The sequence below is a fragment of the Microcaecilia unicolor genome, chromosome 3, assembly GCF_901765095.1.
Source record: "Microcaecilia unicolor chromosome 3, aMicUni1.1, whole genome shotgun sequence".
In the NCBI taxonomy this organism is placed as follows: domain Eukaryota; kingdom Metazoa; phylum Chordata; class Amphibia; order Gymnophiona; family Siphonopidae; genus Microcaecilia; species Microcaecilia unicolor.
Window position 1 is genome coordinate 373,258,031 of NC_044033.1, and position 20,879 is coordinate 373,278,909.

Genomic DNA, 20,879 nt, shown 5'->3' on the forward strand with positions numbered 1-20,879 from the left:
GTAAAGCCATGTTGCCTCAGGTCCTGTAACCCGTTGTCTTCTAGAAAGTTAACTACCCTTTCTTTCAGCAGCGACTCCATTATTTTTCCTACAACTGATGTGAGACTTACAGGTCTGTAGTTTCCCACTTCTTCCCTGTCTCCACTTTGGTGAAGAGGGACCACATCCGCTCGTATCCAATCTCGCGGAACCTCTTCCGTCTCTAAAGATCTATTAAATAAATCTTTAAGAGGTCCCACCAAAACCTCCCTGATCTCCCACAGTATCCTGGGATGTATCCCATCCGGCCCCTCAGCTTTGTCTGCCTTCAGATTCTCAAGCTGTTTATAAATTCTTTCTTCCATAAACGGCACAGTATCCACTCCATTCCCAGATGTTCCCTCGACAGCCAACCTTCTCCTTCTCCAGGAGTTTCCTCCGTGAACACTGAAGAGAAATATTGTTTAGCATGTTTGATTTATCTTCATCACTCTCCACATAGCCATTCTCATTATCTTTCAGTCTTGCAATTCCGTTCCTATCTTTTCTTCTTTCTCCAAAATATCTGAAAAAGGTCTTGTCACCTCTCTTTACATCTTTAGCCATTTTTTCTTCCGCTCGCACTTTCGCTAGTCGTATTTCTCTCTTCTCTTCTTTGAGTTTAACCTGATAATCTTTTCCGTGATTCTCTCGTTGCGTTCTTTTGTATTTCTTGAAGAAAGCCTCTTTTGCTACTTGTTTGGAGAACCATATAGGCTTCCTGCTTCTCTTGTTTTTGTTTACTTTCCTTATGTAAAGGTCAGTCGTCCTATTTAGAGAAGCCTTTAGCTTGGACCACTGTTTTTCCACATTTCCTACACCTTCCCACGCCAACAGCTCCTTCTTCAGGTATTCTCCCATTTTACCAAAATCAGTACATCTGAAATCCAGTACTTTGAGTTTTGTGCGTCCGCACTCTGCCTTTGCCCTTATATCAAACCATATGGTGTGATGATCACTATAACACAGATGGGCACCCACCCGGATATTAGAAACACTTCCTCCATTCGTGAGCACTACATCCAGCATTGACCCTTCCCTCGTGGGTTCTGTCACCATTTGTCTGAGCAAGGCACTTTGACAGGCGTCCACAATCTCCCTACTTCCTTCCAATTCCGCAGACGGGACGATCCAATCCACGTCATAGAAACTGAAATCTCCCAACAGCAGCACCTCCCCTTTTATACCAATCTTTTGAATTATCGCAGTCATGGAAAGCAACTTGTGGAGTCCCTCAAGGCTCTCCGCTATCGCCAACTCTCTTCAATATTATGATGATACCGCTGGCCAAGACCTTAGATAACTTAGGACTTCACCCGCATATTTATGCAGATGTTACTATTTATATTCCCTTCAAAAATGACTTGTCCGATATCTCTAGAGAAGTTAACCGCTGTTTAAATACAATGTACTTTTGAGCATCTTCTTTCAAATTCAAGCTGAATGCTGACAAAACACACTGCCTACTATGATCATCTCAGCACAAGTACAGACCTCCAACATTTATTACCCCCACCTTACGCCTTCCCATACTGGATAGCCTCAAAATTTTAGGAGTCACCCTTGACTGCTCACTTTCACTCGAACAACACGTTAACACCACCACAAAGAAGATGTTCTTTTCGCTGTGGAAACTAAAAAGAATAAAACCATTTTCCCCCTGAGAGGTCTTTCGCAACCTCATACAATCCGTCGTATTATGCCATCTGGATGACTGTAACGGAGTGTACGCTGGATGTAAACAGCAATTAATTAAGAGACTGCAGACGGCCCAAAATACAGCGGCCAGATTGGTTTGTGGAAAGTCCGAGTTTGAGAGTGCCACGCCCCTCCGAAAGACACTACATTGGCTCCCTGTCAAACATAGTATCACCTTTAAACTCTGCTCTCTAGTTCACCAAATCCTATACGGTGAAGTTCCTGGCTATATGATTGATCTCATCAACCTACCGCTTCGGAATACGTTCCGACTCTCCCGTTCATATCTTACCCTTCATTATCCAAACTGCATTGGCATCAAGTATAAGTCTACGTATGCTACCTCCTTCTCTTTCATTAGCACTCAGCTTTGGAATTCTTTGCAGAGGACCATAAAAACCACCACAGATCATCTAACTTTCCGGAAACCTCTGAAGACCATGTTGTTCAGAAGTGCTTATCCCACGGTCTCTTCCAATGTCTCCACTGCTGGAAGCGCATCGATCTAGAGACATTTGGACACATCCCCCTTCCCTCTAAGTTTCCATTCACCTTCTGTCCATTCCTACTCTTCCCTATTATCCCTTGTAGGTCTCCTGCTGTATTAGCTTCGTTTTACTGCATTGGCGTCTGCCTCTGCGGTGCGTAAGCCACATTGAGCCTGACACTGTTGGGAAACTGTGGGGTACAAATGAGATAATAAATAAATATCCTCTATCAGATCCTTGTCTAGCTTCTCCGTTTGTGCCGGAGATCTGTAGATAACCCCTGTGTGGATACAGGCTCCATCTTCTCCTTCCAGGATGATCCATAAAGCTTCTTCCTTTCCCCAGGTCCCCCCGCATATCAGCCGCTCTGATATTCTCTCTCACATACAGCGCCACTACTCCACCTCTTCGGCCCTCTCTCTCTTTCCTAAAAAGATTATAGCCCGGTATGGTCACATGGAGTAACTGCACCTCAAATACTGTGTGCAATTCTGGACACTGCATCTCAAAAAAGATACGGTGGAATTAGAAAAGGTACAGAAAAGGGCAAAGAAAATGATAAAGGGTATGGGACAACTCCCCTATGAAGAAAGGCTAAATTGGCAAGGGCTCTTCAGCTTGGAGAAAAGACATCTGAGGGGAGATATGATAGAGGTCTATAAAATGAGTGGAGTGGACTGGTCAAGTCTCTACCATTTTGCCCAGCACAAACGTCAGGCTCACCGGTCTATAATTTTCCGGATCTCCTCTAGAACATAAAAAAAAAAAAGGGTGTTACATTGGCCACCCTCCAATCTTCCGGTACAACACTTAATTTTAAAGACAAATTACATATTACTAACAACAGTTCCGGCAGTTCATTTTCAATTCTATCAGTACTCTGGGATGAATACCATCCGGTCCAGGAGACTTGCTACTCTTCAATTTGTCAAATTGCACCATTACATCCTCCAGGTTTATAGAGATTTCATACAGATTCTCTGACTCGTCAGCTTTGAATACCATTTCCGGTACAAGTATCTCTCCAAAATCGTCCTCGGTGAAGACTGAAGCAAAGAATTAATTTATTCTCGCCGCTATGGCTTTGTTTTCCCTGATTGCCCGTTTTACCCACTCAGTCATCTAGCAGTCCAACCGATTCTTTTGCAGGCTTCTTGCTTTTTTTTTTTATGTATCTACTAGTAAAAAAGGCCCGTTTCTGACACAAATGAAACGGGCGCTAGCAAGTTTTTCCTCGGAGTGTGTATGTTTGGGAGAGTGTACGTGAGAGTGACTGTGTGTGAGAGAGAGAGTGAGTCTGGGTGTGAGTGTGAGAATGAGAGTGTGTGCAAGTGCGTATGTGAGACACAGTGTGAGAGAGTGTGTTTCACACAGATACAGTGTGTGCAAGACACAGATTCTCTGTGAAACAGAGTATGAGAGACTGTGTGACACATAGAGAGTGAATGTGATACACTGTGAGACAGAGTGTGTGAGAGTGAGAGACAGAAAGACATTGTGTGTGAGAGAGAGAGTGTGTGTGACAGAGATACCTCCCTCCCTCCCTCTCTCTGGTGTCATCTCCCCCCTTCTCTCTCTGGTGTCTGAGATTGCCGCCACTGCATCCAAACAAATGGTGTGGAGGGGGAGAGAGAGAGAGAGAGAGAGAGAGAGAGTGTGTGTGTGTGGGGGGGGGATGTGTTGGGGGGATTCATCTTGGAAGAAGAGGGGTGTGGGGGGTTCAGGAAGCGCTGCCAGATGAGAGTGAGTGAGTGTGTGTGTGGGGGGGGGGGGGGGGGGGGGAGGGGGTTCAGGAAGCGCTGCCAGATGAGAGTGAGTGTGTGTGTGTGTGGGGGGGGGGGGGGTGAGGGGGGTTCAGGAAGCGCTGCCAGATGAGAGTGAGAGAGAGGGCAGACAGGGGCAGATGTGCATGGAAGGGGCAGAGAGAGAAGGCAGACGGATGGAGGGGACAGCAGAGAGGGCAGACACTGAATGGCAGAGAAAGAACGAAGACAGATGCTGGATGGAAGGAAGACAGTGAAAAGAAGATGAGAAAAGCAGAAACCAGAGACAACTGTAAATAAAATATATATTTTTATTTTTTTGCTTTAGGATAAAGTAGTATTGTAGCTGTGTTAATAAATGTTTATAATTGAACATGTAAACAAGGTAATCTTTTTATTGGATTAATTTTAATACATTTTGACAAACTTTCGCAGAACAAAGCCCCCTTCCTCAGGTCAGGATAGGATACTGTAACAGCACTATACTGTATTGAACTGAGGAAGGTTTTGGCCTCTGACAGCTAAATGTATTAGTCTCATAAAATGGTATTATTTTATTTTCTATATTTGTTTTATTTCTATTTGTTAATTTGTAAAGTGGTGATTGGTATTTTTTTAGTTTTTTCAAATTTACATCTGCTGTCTTTATATTTTGCACAGTACTAGGGGACATTTTCTGTTTCTGTGGTGTTGCATTGTATGCAGAGTCTGGCATCTTGGGGGGTTCAGTTTAATTTTTGTCTAAATAGAAAGTTTATGATTACTTATTTTATAGTGGATTAGGGTGTATTTGTGTTTGTGAAAAAGACATGGCTTTCAGTTGGCATTGACTGTGCAGGATCGACGATCTGTACTATTCTGTCTGGTTTCGTTTTACAATAGGTGAATTGATGTTCTAGTGCTCACTGTAGTGTTTAAGATGCTTTCCTTTTCCTTGTGTGACTCGTAGAAATGACTGCTTATGGTATGGTAGAATTAGGTCCTGAGTGTTTGTATTCTCGGTATGGTGGTTTTAAGGTTTGCAACATAGGTTCCGAATATGTATGTGGTTTATGTTGCTGTAGGACAGCTGTTGGGCAGACTGTTTATGAAAAATTATTTAGGATCCCCAAAAAACCTACTCACACCTATATATACATAGTGCCCACCCATATTAGCTCTGGGCCCACCCAAAATGTCAGGTCTGGCTACGCCACTGGTCCCCTGCTCCCCCTCCAGCCACCCAGCGAGTCTCCTCTGTTCCCTGCCACCCCCTCCAGCCACCCAGCGATTCTCCTCTCTCCCCTGCCTCCCCTCCAGGCACCCAGCGATTGTCCTATCTCCTCTGCCCCCCCTCCAACCACCCAGCGATTCTCCTGTCCCCTGCCCCCCCTCCAGCCACCCAACGATTCTCCTTTTTCCCTTGCCCCCCCTCCAGCCAAATCTCCCCTCTCCCCTGCCCCCCTCCAGTCACCCAGCGATTCTCCTATCTCCCCTGATCCCCCCCTCCAGCCACCCAGCGATTGTCCTATCTCCCCACCCCCCCTCCAGCCACTCCTCCACTTTAATCAGCATATATTAAATTCCCCCCCATGTGCTACAGAAAAGCACCGAGCACATCCTATATAATAAAACGCACCTCCAACGTTCTGAAGCTGAGAAAGTGAAGCCTCGAAGCATTCATGCGCTCTGTAAGGCTCTATCTCCTCAACTGACGAAACGTAGTTCCGAAACGTTGCAGGAATGCTTTAAGGCTTGAAGGCTTCACTTTCTCGGCTTCAGAACGTTGGAGGTGCATTTTATTACATAGGATATTTTTCTTTACCTAATTTATAATAATATATATTCCACCTGTGGCATTGTTCATTTTTTCAGCACAGCTAGCACGTCATACGGGCTTCAGAGGTACACCCCTAGACACGAGTCCAGGATAACTGTTTAGCAGTGTTCTGAGTCATATAAGTACCTCTAGCATGCCTTACAGCTCCCGTCTCCTATCACAGCTCTTGGAGGTCATCCTCATCAGATGAAATGCGTTGTTCCGAGTGCTCCACGTGGTCCACCAGATCTGTAAGCTCCGACTGCACCTTACTCAGGTCCGTCTGGATCTGCGTGAGTGTAGAATAAATTGCAGCATTACCTTCTCTTATTGTAGTCAAAATGATTTCTGTATCTGCTGAGGGTCGAGGCGCCGCATTTACATCCAAGAAGCCGTGTGACGAACTCAACAACCCCTCCGAATCGTCAAAACAAGGTGGGGAAGGTAGGCCCACACGTGGGGCGCCATCTTGTGACTGCATGCACTCCTTCATGGTCTGTTATCTAGTAGGTTTTTGCGTCTCAAGCAAGAGCTGACTCTCCTTAGTGAGGTTTCTGGATCCCCTCCGCATCTGGGACCCGATTCGTCTAACTTAGGTGTCTTAAGCAGCCACAGGATAGCAGATTATTAGCAGTTCTGATAAGCTCTGCGGAAGCTCAGGAACGGTACTTCCGCTCTCAGCCAGTCATCACCGGAAGTCCCCGGCTTCTTGCTTTTAATATACCTAAAAAATGTTTTACTATGTTTTTGCCTTCAACGTAATCTTTTTTTCAAAGTCCCTCTTTGCCTTCCTTATCAGGGCTTTGCATTTAACTTGACATTCCTTATGCTGTGCCCTATTATTTTCAGTCAGTTTCTTCTTCCATTTTCTAAAGAATTTTCTTTTAACTCTAATAGCTTCCTTTACCTCACTTTTTAACCATGCCAGCTGTCGTTTGGTCTTCCTTCCTCCTTTTTTAATACATGGAATATATATTTGGCTTGGGCTTCCAGGATGGTATTTTTGAACAGCATTCATGCCTGATGTAAATTTTTGACCTTTGCAGCAGCTCCTCTAAGATTTTTTTTCCACTGTTCTTCTCATTTTATCATAGTCTCCTTTTTGAAAGTTAAATGCTAACGTATTGGATTTCCTGTATGTACTTTAAAGCCGAAAACAGTGATCATAATATGATCAGATTTGATAACAAATGGCCCTAGCACCATAACCTCCTGCACAAAATTATGCGCTCCACTAAGGACTAGGTCTAGAATTTTTCCTTCTCTTGTACCAGCTGCTCCGTAAAGCAGTCCTTGATTTCATCAAGGAATTTTACTTTCCTAGCATGCCCTGATGTTACATTTACCCAGCCAATATCAGGGTAATTGAAATCACCCATTATTATTACGTTGCCCAGTTTGTTAGCCTCCCTAAAGAAGAGGGAACAAGCAATCAGAATCATGGTTCCGCAGTCTTGCTTAAGTTTCAACAAAGTTTTCCCCCACTAGAGGTATGAGAGGATATGCATACAGAAGCCCTGTCCCCCCCCAATTGAGGAGGAAGGCATCTGACGCTAGTCTGTCATGGACTTGAAGTCTGGAACAGAACTGAGGGACCTTGTGGTTAATCAGAGTGGCAAAAAGATCCACCGAGGGGGTGCCCCACACTCAAAAGTTCTTGCGGGCTATGCACATATTGAGAGATAACTCATGTGGTTGCATTATCCTGCTCAGTCTGTCAGCCAGGGTATTGTTTCTGTTTGCTAGATAAGGGGCTCTAAAGAACATACCATGTTTGCAAGTCCAGTGCCACATCCGGACGGCCTCCTGACACAGAGGGTGTGATTCAGTGTCCTCCTGCTTGTTGGTGTAATACATAGCAACCTGACTGTCTGTTTGAGCGAGTACAATTTGATGAGACAGCCAACCTTTGAAAGCCTTTAAAGCGTTCCAAATCGCCCAAAGCTCCAGGAGGTTGATCTGAAGATTCATTTCCTGAGTGGACCAAACACCTTGGGTGTAAAGCCCATCTATATGAGCTCCCCATCCCAGGAGAGAAGCATCCATTGTCAGCACTTTCTGTAGCTAAGGAACTTGGAATGGAAGTCCCAGAATTGAACTGAATAGAATTGTCTACCACTGAAGAGACTGTACAAGCTCTGGGGACACACGGGTGATATCTTCCAGGCTCCCCGTGGCTTGATACCACTGAGAAGCTAGGGTCAATTGGGCTGATCTCATGTGAAGATGTCTCATGGTTGTAACATACACAGTGGAAGTCATGTGGCCCAACAAACTCAACAGCTGTCGAGTTATGACCTGCTGAGAGGCTCGAATCTTGGAAGCAAGTGTGACAAGCGTGTCTACTCTTATCTCCGGAAGGTAGGCTCAAAATACCTGTTTTGATCAGGGCTCCTATGAATTCCAATGGCTGGACAGGGTGAAGTTGGGACTTGGTGTAGTTTAAAACGAACCTTAGTTGCTCGAGCACACAAATAGTCACTCTCATGGACTCCTGAATTTCATTTAAAGAGGTGCTCTTCACCAGCTAATCATCGATACATGGGAACATTTGGTGAAGACCCTGGGAGATGATGCGAGTCCAGCAATACGCAGTACTGAAAGTGATGTATTCCTAGCCAGAATCGAAGATACTTCCAGTGGGCTGGAAGTATCGGGATGTGAGTATATACATCCTTTAAGTCCGGAGAGCATAGGCAATCGTGTTCCTGAATCATTGGGTGCCCAGGGAAACCATCCTGAACTTTCCTCGGAACAGGACCCTTAGGTCTAGGATGGGAAGCATCTCCCGTTTTCTTCTGCACAAGAAAGTACCTGGAATAGAATCTCAGCCTTTCTTCCCCTAGAGGAACGTGCTTGACCACATGGGCCTTTAGAAGTGCTGAGAGTTCCTCTGCAAATACCTGCCTGTGCTGAGTGTGAATGAGCTATCTGTGGGCAATCTGGAGATCTTTCATACCAATTGAGTGCATATCCAAGACAGACTATTTGAAGAACCCACCGGTCAGAGAGTGTAAAGGGCCACATTTTGTGGAAAAAATTTCATCCCCCCCCCCCCCGACCAGCAAGTTGTCCGGAACAGACACTTTTACGTGTTTTGACAAGGGAGCAGCAGGGGCCATAGGCGCACACTATTGACGTGGACGAGCGAGCTGGGGCTGAGCCTGAACAGGCTGGCAAGCCGAGGGGTAATACATATGCCTCTGATAGTAATAGGTACTCTTCATTGGTTTGCCAAATGTCCTCCTAGCTGAGGAGGCAGATGCAAAAGGCGCCTGGCGGAAGAGAGAAGAGCTGGTATCAGTATGTTTTTTAATTTGGTCAGCGACTTCCTCAGCCTTCTCTCCAAAAAAGGTTATCCCCCTGGCATGAGGCATCCACCAACCTCTGCTGAACAGAATGTTCCAAGTCAGAAACAAACAGCCATGAGAGTCTGCGAATTGCTATACTCCGAGCAGAGATCCTGAACGCTATATCAAAAGTGTCATGTGCCCCTGGCCAAGAACTTTCAACATGCCTTCTGTTGCTTGACCAACTTGCAAAGTGACTTGGCCTACCCTGTAGGGAGTGTCTCAGCCAGGTCCAACAACTTGCGCAACGAGTTTCACAAGTGAATGCTCATGAACAGCTGGTACCATTGTATACGGGAGATGAGCATTGAAGCCTGGTACATTTTCCTCCCAAAAGAATCCAGAGTTCTAGCTTCTCTACCTGGGGGTGCTGAAGCACAGTCCCTGGAACTCCTGGCTCTTTTGAGAGCGCATTCCATAACCATGGATTTTGAGGCAACTGTGGCATATCAAACCAGGTGCACTGTGGATCCGATACTGGGTAACGATCTTCTTAGGCACGATCAAGACTGACAGAAGGGACTCCCAGTTCCTGACGAGGACTTCCTGGAGTACCTCGTGGAGAGGGACAGTCACAACCTCCCTAGGAGGAGACATGTAGTCCAGGACTTCAAACATCTTGGCCTTGGGCTCATCCTCCACTTCCAAAGGATAGGGAATAGCATCAGCCATTTCCTTATTAAATCAAGGGAATAAAAGGCTCTCCGGAGGAGACTTTCTCCTTTCAGGTGGAAGGGAGGGTTCAGAGGGAATTCCATATGCAACATCAGAGGAAAAGTACCTTGGATCCTCCTCTGAATCCCATAAGCGCGCCTCTTTGGTGTCAGACAATACCTCCTGATGGGAGTGTCGAGACCAAATCTGCCTCAATGTGGAGGAACCATGTCCTCGAGAATGGCATCGAGACATCAGTTCCTGCCTCTACTCCGGCAAAGCTTCCTCCACCGACATTGAGGGAGTGCTGGCTTAGGTGGAAATCAACACTGGAGCCACATGTGGCATTGGTGTCGGAGGCTGCACCACAGGCTGAGGGGCCAAGCGGAGCTGCAACGGTAGGCAAGGTAGCACCCTCCAATGCTAATGTAACCCGTTGCATGAGGCCATCCAACAGCTCAAACAGCAAGGCCCAGATGCGCTTATGGAGAGCCGACAACCGGAAAGGCTGGGGTGCCGGTTCAGAACCGCTGGTGTTGATGTGGGAGCAGGGTCTTGGCTGCTGGGAGACCGGCGAATGGCACCTCCTGTATGGAGGGGGAGCGGTTCTCCCAGCGCCGACACTTCTCAGTTGCCGAATCCTTTGATGCCCCAGAGCTCCTGGCACCATGCGTTGAGGGCGACCGATGACGATGCTTCTTGGCCTTCACCCTAAGAGTGTCACCGAGGTTCTTCGGTGCCGAAGACACCATCAAATCCACGTCGCCTTGGGGTCGGGTCTGACGATAGACGGTCCTGGGGGTCCTGCACAGCAGGAGGCCTCGAGGCAGGTGGAGACCCACTCGATGCTTCACTGCTGCCAGTGTCTAGCAGCAGCCATGCTTACCTATGCTCCCGATGCGATGCTTGACATCTATGCCGACGCCTCCGACGCCGATGAAAAGCGGGGCTACAGAAACAATAAGCTTGGCTACAAGCACCTCATCTGCCTTAGGGCTACTGCTTCTTGAAAGGGGTACAGCTGAGACTCCACTGCTAGCTTTTTGTTGCTAGCTAGGGGGAAGGGGAGTGGGTCGCAGGTGGCAACATATGAGGGAACATATGGTACACATTTAAATACTTCTGTGGCATGAATGCAAAGGAGGCGAGTCTCTTAACTGAAAAGGAAGCTCTGGAATGAGGGGACATAGGATGAAGGTGAAAGGGGACAGACTCAGGAGGAATCTAAGGAAATACTTCTTTATGGAAAGAGTTGTGAAGTGTGAAACAGCCTCCAGATGGAGGTACTAGAGACAAAGACTATCTAACTTCAAGAGGATGTGGGACAGGCACATCGGATCTCTGAAAGAAGGGATAACAGATGGTGTGAATGGGCTGTACGAATTTTAACAGCTGTCATTTTCTAAATTGCTATGTTTTTATGAACTCTAAATAATCAACGCATTCCCTAAGTCCTGAGCAGCCTCTGGACCCTTCAAGACTGACACCTCCAATTGATAGACCAGACTTTGATGAACCCCTCTCTCTGTCACCTGTAGATGACAAATACAAATAATACTTAGTTTAAATTAATAATGTTTGACATACCACCCTTCACAACACATCAGTGTGGTGTGCAATCAAATTGAAAATGTAAGAAAACAACAACAACAACAACAACAACAACAACAAAAAAGTTAAAGTAGACTGCAGTTCTAGACCAAGACCTCTTAAATAGAAAAAGGAAAGGCTGCTTTAAACAAGTGGGCTTTCAACAAAGAAAACAGCAAAAAGACTGTTCAGAGAACAGGGATAGGGGGAGGGCATTCCAAAGAAAGGGGACCAAACAAAAGGGAGTGGGTTTGTAATCATGCCCTAGTACTCCAAGCACCAGTTCTGAGCATTCACACTGGTTATACTCTTTTCACATCATCCACAACTTTTAAAGCTGCTGGAAACTTTCTTTTGGGACAATTTTTTCTGTGTCCTTTTTTTTTTTTTTTTTTTAAAGAAAAAAACCCCCCAAATGCCTATTTTTCTTTTCTGTGAGGGGAAAAAAAAAAAAGGAAAGAAACAGCTTTAAAAGCAAGCACAAGGTATCCTTTTGAAAGATGCCACTTCCCATCACATGACCCCATCCAAGACGACAGCTAGTAGTGGAAACAAAGTGACATGATGCATACAGTAGTGACCACCCTCTTGAAAAAGGAGCATGGCTGTGATGTCACTTCCTGTGAAAGCACAAAAAAAAGGGGTGGGTTTGAGGCAGGGCTATGCAGAAAGTGATGAGGCAGGGCTATGCAAATAAGTTGGCGTAAGGGGTGTAGCTAGGCAAAAGGAGCAGGGCTTGGGAAGGGCGTAGGAGTGGCTTGGGCAGTGATATCATCAAAGGGAAAGGAGTGGGTGTGGCCTGTGTGGCCTTGTTTCCGATTGGCTAAAACCCCATAAGTGGGTGTGTCGCTCATATTACCCCTCTCCTCGAGTCATTTCACTGGCTTCCTATCCGTTTCCGCATACAGTTCAAACTCCTCTTATTGACCTATAAGTGCATTCACTCTGCAGCTCCTCAGTACCTCTCCACTCTCATCTCTCCCTACATTCCTCCCCGGGAACTCCGTTTACTGGGTAAATCTCTCTTATCTGCACCCTTCTCCTCCACCGCTAACTCCAGACTCCGTTCCTTTTATCTTGCTGCACCATATGCCTGGAATAGACTTGCTGAGCTGGTACGTCAAGCTCCATCTCTGGCTGTCTTCGAATCTAAGCTAAAAGCCCACCTTTTTGATGCTGCTTTTAACTCCTAACCCATATTCACTTGTTCAGAACCCTTATTTTATCATCCTCACTTTAATATTCCCATATCTCTTGTTTGTCCGTCCACATTAGATCGTAAGCTCTGTCAAGCAGGGACTGTCTCTTCATGTTCAAGTGTACAGCGCTGCGTATGTCTAGTAGCGCCATAGAAATGATAAGTAATAGTAGTAGTACTGTCAAAATCAATTACTTTTGACAAATGCCGGTGAGGTACATTACTTACAACTATAAGCCAATAAAGTCTTGCCTATGAGAAAACCACCTAGATAATAGGCAACATTTTTAATGACAATGGTTTGAATAACTTTTTGCTCCGTTTTTACATACCAATGGCTCTGGAGAGGTTGAGACCTCCATTCACTCGGCCATCCATGGTGACCTTTCCTCCTGCATTTTTGATCCTAGCCAGCTCTAGCTCATCCTCTGGCTTGTGGTCATAAGACATATCAAGGGCCTTTCCACCCTCTGACACCACACAACGTGAGTCCCCAGCATTGGCTACGATTAACTGCTTGCCACGGATGAGTGCCACCACAGCAGTTGTTCCACTGTCAGATCCAGGCTGGAGTATGCAAGACATTGAAAGATAAAGGGTTTCAAAAAGAATATATGTAGAGATATGAATTTAACAGCAGAACTGGTTACTAGACTTTACTAGAGTATCTGTAGCATTTGATTACTCTTCTAAAGCTATAATGTATGATTTCCTACCTACTGCACCCTATGCTAACATAAAACAGGTGAAAAAGGTATACCTCCTCCTTCCCTTCCATCCCTGGTAACATCATTTCTTCATCTTCATCGGCCTCTTCGCTATCTTCCTCTTCCTCTTCATTATCCATGTCTTCGCTGCTATAATCATCTTCCTCACTATACTCCTACCAAAGGAAATTATGCAGTATGATTAAATATCTCCTTCATTCAATAGCAGCTAGTCCACAAGTCAAGCTTACAGTCTATTAAGAGTCTAGGCTTTTAGGACCTAAAATAAAGATTGTGTAAGACTGAGATCCTTCTGAACGCCATACTTTACTGTTCAGAACAATGTTTCTTTATACCATGAACACAGTGGACATCTTTCTAAATGGATTTATTCTTCAGCATGATTAATTTTATGCTAAATATTTATATTTATTAGACAACATATATAATGCCAGTTATATATTATCATTTAAAGTAAAAGGGATTTGTAATTATTCTACTTATGTTATTAATTGATGACTCGTGTATTCAGCTTTAAATTTTTGGGACTCTAAATTTTACAGAGGATATTTTTTATTATATCCAGTTATTTTTAATGCTTATCAAAAAAAGGCAGGTTATAGAAGATGTTTTAACTTTAAATGAAATATTTTACTTCCACTAGAACAGTAAAGCCACAGTATTCTGGAACTGATATGCAATGAGAGAGCTGTGTGAATCAGTACTAGAATACTGAGGACTAGAGCATGCCTGGATTTATATGTATTTATACAGCTAACCAAGGAACTAAGAACTGAAAGAAAAGTAGGAACACCTACAAGGATGAAAATGCATCTACATAATTGTGCTGTCTGGGCGCCCAGATTCCATTATAGAATAGAGCATAAGTTGGCATTTGCATGCCAATATTCAGGCACTATCACTTACACCATCTAAAAGGAGGGTGTAAATAGCACCTAAATGTTGGCACTTAACGAGTGCAACTTACAGTATACTATAAGCTTTGTGACCAACCAAGCCCTGAGCGAATGCATGCACTCAAGCACTTAGGCATTTATTCTAAAAGTTAAACCCAATTGTCTTTTACTCCCACTTTGATGCTTAATTTCCGTTTTACCACCAGAAGTTAGGCATCTAATTGGTGCCCAACTTGTGGTGCACTATATGGAATTAGGGGATAAGTTTCTTACCTCACTATCTTCCTCTTCTTCCTCCTCCTCCTGCTCCTCCTCTTCTTCCTCCTCTTCTTCAGCCTCATCTGATTCATCCTCACTATCCTCAAAGAACTTGGACTTTGTGGCACGCTGCGTCTTCCTCGTGGAAGAAGAACAAGAAGGTCCTGCTTCTCCTGTGGACGAAGAGACTACAGCCTTATTTCCTCCCACATCTTTCTCTTCAGTGGAGCTGTTTTCAATACTGCTACCTCCAGACTTGGAGCTGTCTGAGCTTGAGGATATCCCAGTGCCTTCTTCCTCTGCCTTCTCATGTTTACTTTCCTGGTCTCCTGCTGCACCCTCAGGGTCCACTTCACCATTGATGTTTAGCTGTTTTTCTTTTTTCTCCTCATCACTAGTGTTTTTCTGATCACCAGCATGAATGACTACCTTGTTCTTCAAGTTTTTGGTACAATTTTGTCCATAACGTGTCAGTAGCTCCTCAATAGTCATTGTGGCTTCCTCATGCAGAAGGGCAGTTTCCTCATGGTCAACTAAAACACAAACATGACAGTTATAGACATTATTAGACAGAAAGACGTCAGGTTTCTTCTAATTAACTAAGTAATCCAGTAAGCCAAATAAAACCCCCACCCCTATGCATACGTAACCAATTCTATAGCTGTAAACAAAACCCTTTCCTTCCTAATATCTAAACAAGGTGATTGCTAAAAGCTCCTACATGACTATTTTTCCTAGAATATAACTAAATCATTACAATCTTTTCCCTGCAAAGCAAATCAACTGATTTTTCAAGTTTGCTGTCCTACCTGTGATAGTCTCTATTGACAAACTGTGCTATAATTTAACCACCTTACATAAGTACATAAGTACATAAGTAGTGCCATACTGGGAAAGACCAAAGGTCCATCTAGCCCAGCATCCTGTCACCGACAGTGGCCAATCCAGGTCAAGGGCACCTGGCACGCTCCCCAAACGTAAAAACATTCCAGACAAGTTATACCTAAAAATGCGGAATTTTTCCAAGTCCATTTAATAGGGTCTATGGACTTGTCCTTTAGGAATCTATCTAACCCCTTTTTAAACTCCGTCAAGCTAACCGCCCGTACCACGTTCTCCGGCAACGAATTCCAGAGTCTAATTACACGTTGGGTGAAGAAAACTTTTCTCCGATTCGTTTTAAATTTACCACACTGTAGCTTCAACTCATGCCCTCTAGTCCTAGTATTTTTGGATAGCGTGAACAGTCGCTTCACATCCACCCGATCCATTCCACTCATTATTTTATACACTTCTATCATATCTCCCCTCAGCCGTCTCTTCTCCAAGCTGAAAAGCCCTAGCCTTCTCAGCCTCTCTTCATAGGAAAGTCGTCCCATCCCCACTATCATTTTCGTCGCCCTTCGCTGTACCTTTTCCAATTCTACTATATCTTTTTTGAGATACGGAGACCAGTACTGAACACAATACTCCAGGTGCGGTCGCACCATGGAGCGATACAACGGCATTATAACATCCGCACACCTGGACTCCATACCCTTCCTAATAACACCCAACATTCTATTCGCTTTCCTAGCCGCAGCAGCACACTGAGCAGAAGGTTTCAGCGTATCATCGACGACGACACCCAGATCCCTTTCTTGATCCGTAACTCCTAACGCGGAACCTTGCAAGACGTAGCTATAATTCGGGTTCCTCTTACCCACATGCATCACTTTGCACTTGTCAACATTGAACTTCATCTGCCACTTGCACGCCCATTCTCCCAGTCTCGCAAGGTCCTCCTGTAATCGTTCACATTCCTCCTGCGACTTGACGACCCTGAATAATTTTGTGTCATCGGCGAATTTAATTACCTCACTAGTTATTCCCATCTCTAGGTCATTTATAAATACATTAAAAAGCAACGGACCCAGCACAGACCCCTGCGGGACCCCACTAACTACCCTCCTCCACTGAGAATACTGGCCACGCAATCCTACTCTCTGCTTCCTATCTTTCAACCAGTTCTTAATCCATAATAATACCCTACCTCCGATTCCATGACTCTGCTTTTGAAGTGGTGAAATATAAATTATTACGTAACCTCTCCACAGTATAACCAGGTGTTTATATTATATAAATAAGGCCCGTTTCTGACACAAATGAAACGGGCGCTAGCAAGATTGGTCTCGGAGTGTGTATGTTTGTGAGAGTGTGTGTGAGAGAAAGCGAGTGAATGTGCGAGTGTGTGTGTGTGTGACAGAGTGAGTCTGGGTGCGAGTGTGTCTGTGAGAGTGTGTGTGTGAGGATGACAGTGTGTTTGTTTGAACGAGTATGTGAGACAGTGAGTGTGAGTGTGTTTCACACAGATACACTGTGTGTGAGAGGGTGTGTGTGTGTGTGAGAGACAAGAGTGTGAGAGTATGTGTGCGTTACATAGACTCTCTGTGAGACCGAGTGCGTGTGAGTGACTGTGTGACACATAGAGAGTGAATGTGATACAGTGTGAGACATAGTGTGAGAGAGAGGAAGACACTGTGAGAGTGTGTGTGTGACAGAGATACCTGTCCCCTCAGGACCCCCTCCCCCCTCTCAGGTGTCAGGACTCCCTCCCCCTCTGCATTCCCCTCCCCTCCCTTGTGGTCTCAGGACCCCCTGCCTCTCCCCACCTCTGCGTGGGTGGCAGCACCGTGTGTGTGTGTGTGAGAGAGATTGAGTCTGGGTGTGAGTGTGTCTGTGAGAGTGAATGTGTGTGTGATTGTTATCTCTCCCCTGCCCCCCCCATTCACCCAGCTATTCTCCTGTCTCCCCTGCGCCCCCTCCAGCTACCCAGCGATTCTCCTCTTTCCCCTGCCCCCTTTTTTGCCATCCATCGATTCTCCTCTCCCCTGCAGAGTGAATGTGTAGAAAGAGTGTTGTTGGCTTCTGAAAGTGGCAAGCTTGTCTGAGTCCTGCGCTTTATATCTACCTGGCGGCAGCAGCAGCAGTCTGGAAAATAGGGCATTCAGAAGAGGTCAGTTGTCAAGAAAAGCATCAAGTAACTCCCATTTCTCTGTACACCAGTTTTATGATTTCCACTCGCAAGGGCTATTTAATGCTAGTTCTCCGGCGAAGGTAGAGAATAAGCAGAGAGAGGCAGAGATGCAAGTCCCTGGTGTTGCTTTAAATGTAAAGGGAGGGAGGGAGCAGTATCCCTGCACTCATTTTGTCTGACACTGCAAGAGAGAGGAAGGGGGTTTCAGTGCTCTGAGATCCTCAGCCATGCTCTGGCGAGACAGCGGGGGGGGGGGGGGGGGGGGGGGGGGGAGGAGCAGAGTCAGCAGCAGATTGGAGCTTGCTGGCTATGTTTGAGTGAGTCCAATTTCCACTCAAAAGGTCAGTTTAATGCTAGTTCTCCGGCTGAGGGAGAGAATAAGCAGAGAGAGGCAGAGTTATAAGCCCCTGGTGTTGTTTTAAATGTAAGGGAAGGGAAGGAAGAAGTAAGGGGGAGGAAGCGGTTGAGTCTCTCTGCACTCACTTCGTCCGGCAACGCAACAGAGAAGAAGGGTGGTTCTGTGCTTTGAGATCCTCAGCCATGCCCTGACGATACAGCGGGGGGAGGGGAGGAACCCGGGCAGCAGAGTCAGCAGGAGAGGAGCAGTTTGGAGCTGATGATGTTTTTGTTGGTCCGGTACTGCAGCTTCGGGCAGAGATGGGAGCGGCACGGCAGGTCTGTTGGGTGGGTGTGTGGGCGGGACTGGAGGGAAAGTTGCTGGGCGGAGGGAGAGGGGGGAGGGGGTGTAGGGGGGGACTGTCGTCTCTGGAGGCGCTCCTAGGGGGTTTGTTGATGTGGCAGGAGGAGGGGCTTGTGTGATGCTGCGAGGGGGGTATTTGGAGTAGGGGGTTGTGTGATGGGGCGAAGGGGGGGTAGGGACTTGGGTTCGGGGTGTTTCGTTTGGGGGGGGGGGGGGAATGAGGGTTGCTTTGTAGGCTGGGGGAGGAGTAGGGAAACACGCTCCTGTGTGTCTCTACTCCTGCCCCTCTAGTGTGGATGTGGTTGTGATTCGTGAAACCAGATATCTACACCACCATGCAAAACAGAAGTGAGGCTTCATTAGAACGTTGGTGGTGCCTTTTATATATATATAGATATACTTTGATATATTATATTATACTTTGATATAATAACTTTGTGCTTACATCCTTGCCAATAAGGCACGACTTGTGTAAGTTACTAGCAATCTTCTAACATAAAAAGCAGCAAAGGGGTAACCAGCATATCCAAGTTAACTTCTACCCAGTATAGCTTCCAGTCTACTTCAAGCCCCAAGAGGATCATGCAGTACAACTACAGGTATCTACTTCTAATGGCCTTTTCTAAAGAGCTGATAGGCACATCTTATTTCTCTGAACGGTGTGAACTGCAGATAAGATCAACCAATTGGGATTTGTATAAAGGAGAAACAAGCCAGTTGCTAAAGGTGAGGTTCAATTTACATAGATCCAACATTAAACATTCCATTGCCAACCAGGATGCCACCTCTGTGGGACAGCACTTCACAAAACCAGAACATTGCATCAATGATCTTATTGTAAGAATACTAAAAGGAAATTTTAAGACAATCCAGGAACACAAGACCTTTGAAGTCAAAATGATAAAATATTTTGACAACTACCAGACAGAACTTAAAGATCTGGAATTTCTAGTCCATTATAAATCATAAAATTCTACTGTTTTGTCACCCTCTTATCAACCATCCATCTCTCCCTGACTCTCATCCACCCAACTCTCCCTGTTTCTCACCTAACCTATCCCTCCATCTTCCTGTGAGACTGTCATTGGAATGCTTTTGTACTTATATATTCTGATATTTGTCAACATTTGCTTATTTCAGATCTGAAAAAGAACGGTTACCTTCGAAAGCTAATCAAAACATATATTAAGTTTTGCGGATGATATCTTACTGACTCTCTCACACCCGAGCCAATCTTTGGAAGGGGTGATGGAAGTGCTCACGAATTATGGGCGAGTGTCAGTTTTAAAATCAATTTAGCTAAATCGGAAATCCTGAACCTATCCGTTTCCCCGACGGAGGTGCAGGAGATAAAGGAGAGGTACCCCTTCGTATGGGCCCGACAATCTATCAACTATCTGGGGGTGCAGATAACCCCTAAGGTAGAGCAGCTCTACCAGGCTAACAACCCAGGGAAAGTGCACGAGCTCTTTTTGGAATTGGATAGGTGGGAGGGAATAACGATGTCATGGACAGGTAGAATTAACACAATAAAAATACTACCACCCAAACTCTTATATATGTTTACAGCTCTCCCAGTGCCGATACCGCGCTCCTTCTTTCAGACACTTCATAGAAAAATGTTTGCATATATTTGGAAAAAGAAGCCGCCGAGAGTTCACAGGGGGGCGATGCACCAGACACCACCGCTAGGTGGTATGGGGGTCCCAGATTTTTCAGGCGGCTCAGCTAAAAATTTTGGCTGAGTGGATACCGAGTAACAACAAGAAGTGGCTACACTGGGAAAGGGCATGGATGGGTACTAGATATCTGGGAAATATATTGTGAAAGCCAAAGGCACAGGTTTTGGCAGAAGCCCATAGATTACCAATTCGGGATGGCCCATCTGCTTAACACCTGGCTCCAAATACGATCCAAAGTTTTGCCTGAGAGACAATACTTCTTACAAATGGCCATCTGTGGAGCCCCGGGCTTTCAGTTGGGGGAAGAAAAAGCTTATCAAATTTGGGCCACTAAGGTACTGTATATGTTGGGACAGCTCTGGGAGGAGGATGGGGTTAAAGGATTTGAGACAGTGAAAGAAGAGTATGACCTGTCAGACAAAGATCTTGTTTATTACCATTGTGTGAGGAACTTTATTCAAAGGAGGGCACGAGAAGAGCTCAAACCAGCTGAGACGGGCTTAGAGCGTGCATTAAGAGGACGAGCGGGTAAAGGATGTATAACAAGGCTGTATAGGGCATTACTGCTCCTGACCTCACCACAGAAATACTACACGGATAGATGGGAAAATGCGCTCCAGCAAACTTTTTCGACCGAGTGGTGGGCCTCTAGTTTTCGGTTTTTGCTGAGATCTTCAGTCTCCCAACCACTGGTTGAAAATGGATATAAGATCCTATATTGGTGGTACTATACCCCCGAAAAACTCCATAAGATCTATCTGAATGTCTCTGGGGAATGCTGGAGAAAATGTGGGGAGAAAGGGACATTTATGCATATATGGTGGGAATGCCCCAAGGTACAAGTATTCTGGGAGCAGATAGTGAAGGTGGTCAACGACCTAGGTAAGGGAGGATATACGCGGAAGATAGAATACTGCTTACTTCACGCACGGCCCAAACACAGCCGGGTTCAGGAGCATAAATTAGCAATCCAAATTTTTGCTGTAGCCAAAATGCAGATAGCCAGAGCGTGGAAAGCAATGGAGATGCCCTCTATGCAAAG

General features: G+C 45.5%; 1 protein-coding gene across 1 annotated transcript in view; it reads right to left on the reverse strand.

Moving 5' to 3' along the window:
* Positions 1-20,879, reverse strand: part of PPM1G (protein phosphatase, Mg2+/Mn2+ dependent 1G) — a 194,513-nt gene that overhangs the window by 49,245 nt on the left and 124,389 nt on the right. Inside the window, 3 exon segments of the mRNA XM_030198590.1 lie at positions 12,890-13,124; positions 13,318-13,440; positions 14,455-14,972. Coding sequence (XP_030054450.1) covers positions 12,890-13,124; positions 13,318-13,440; positions 14,455-14,972 — 876 coding nt within the window.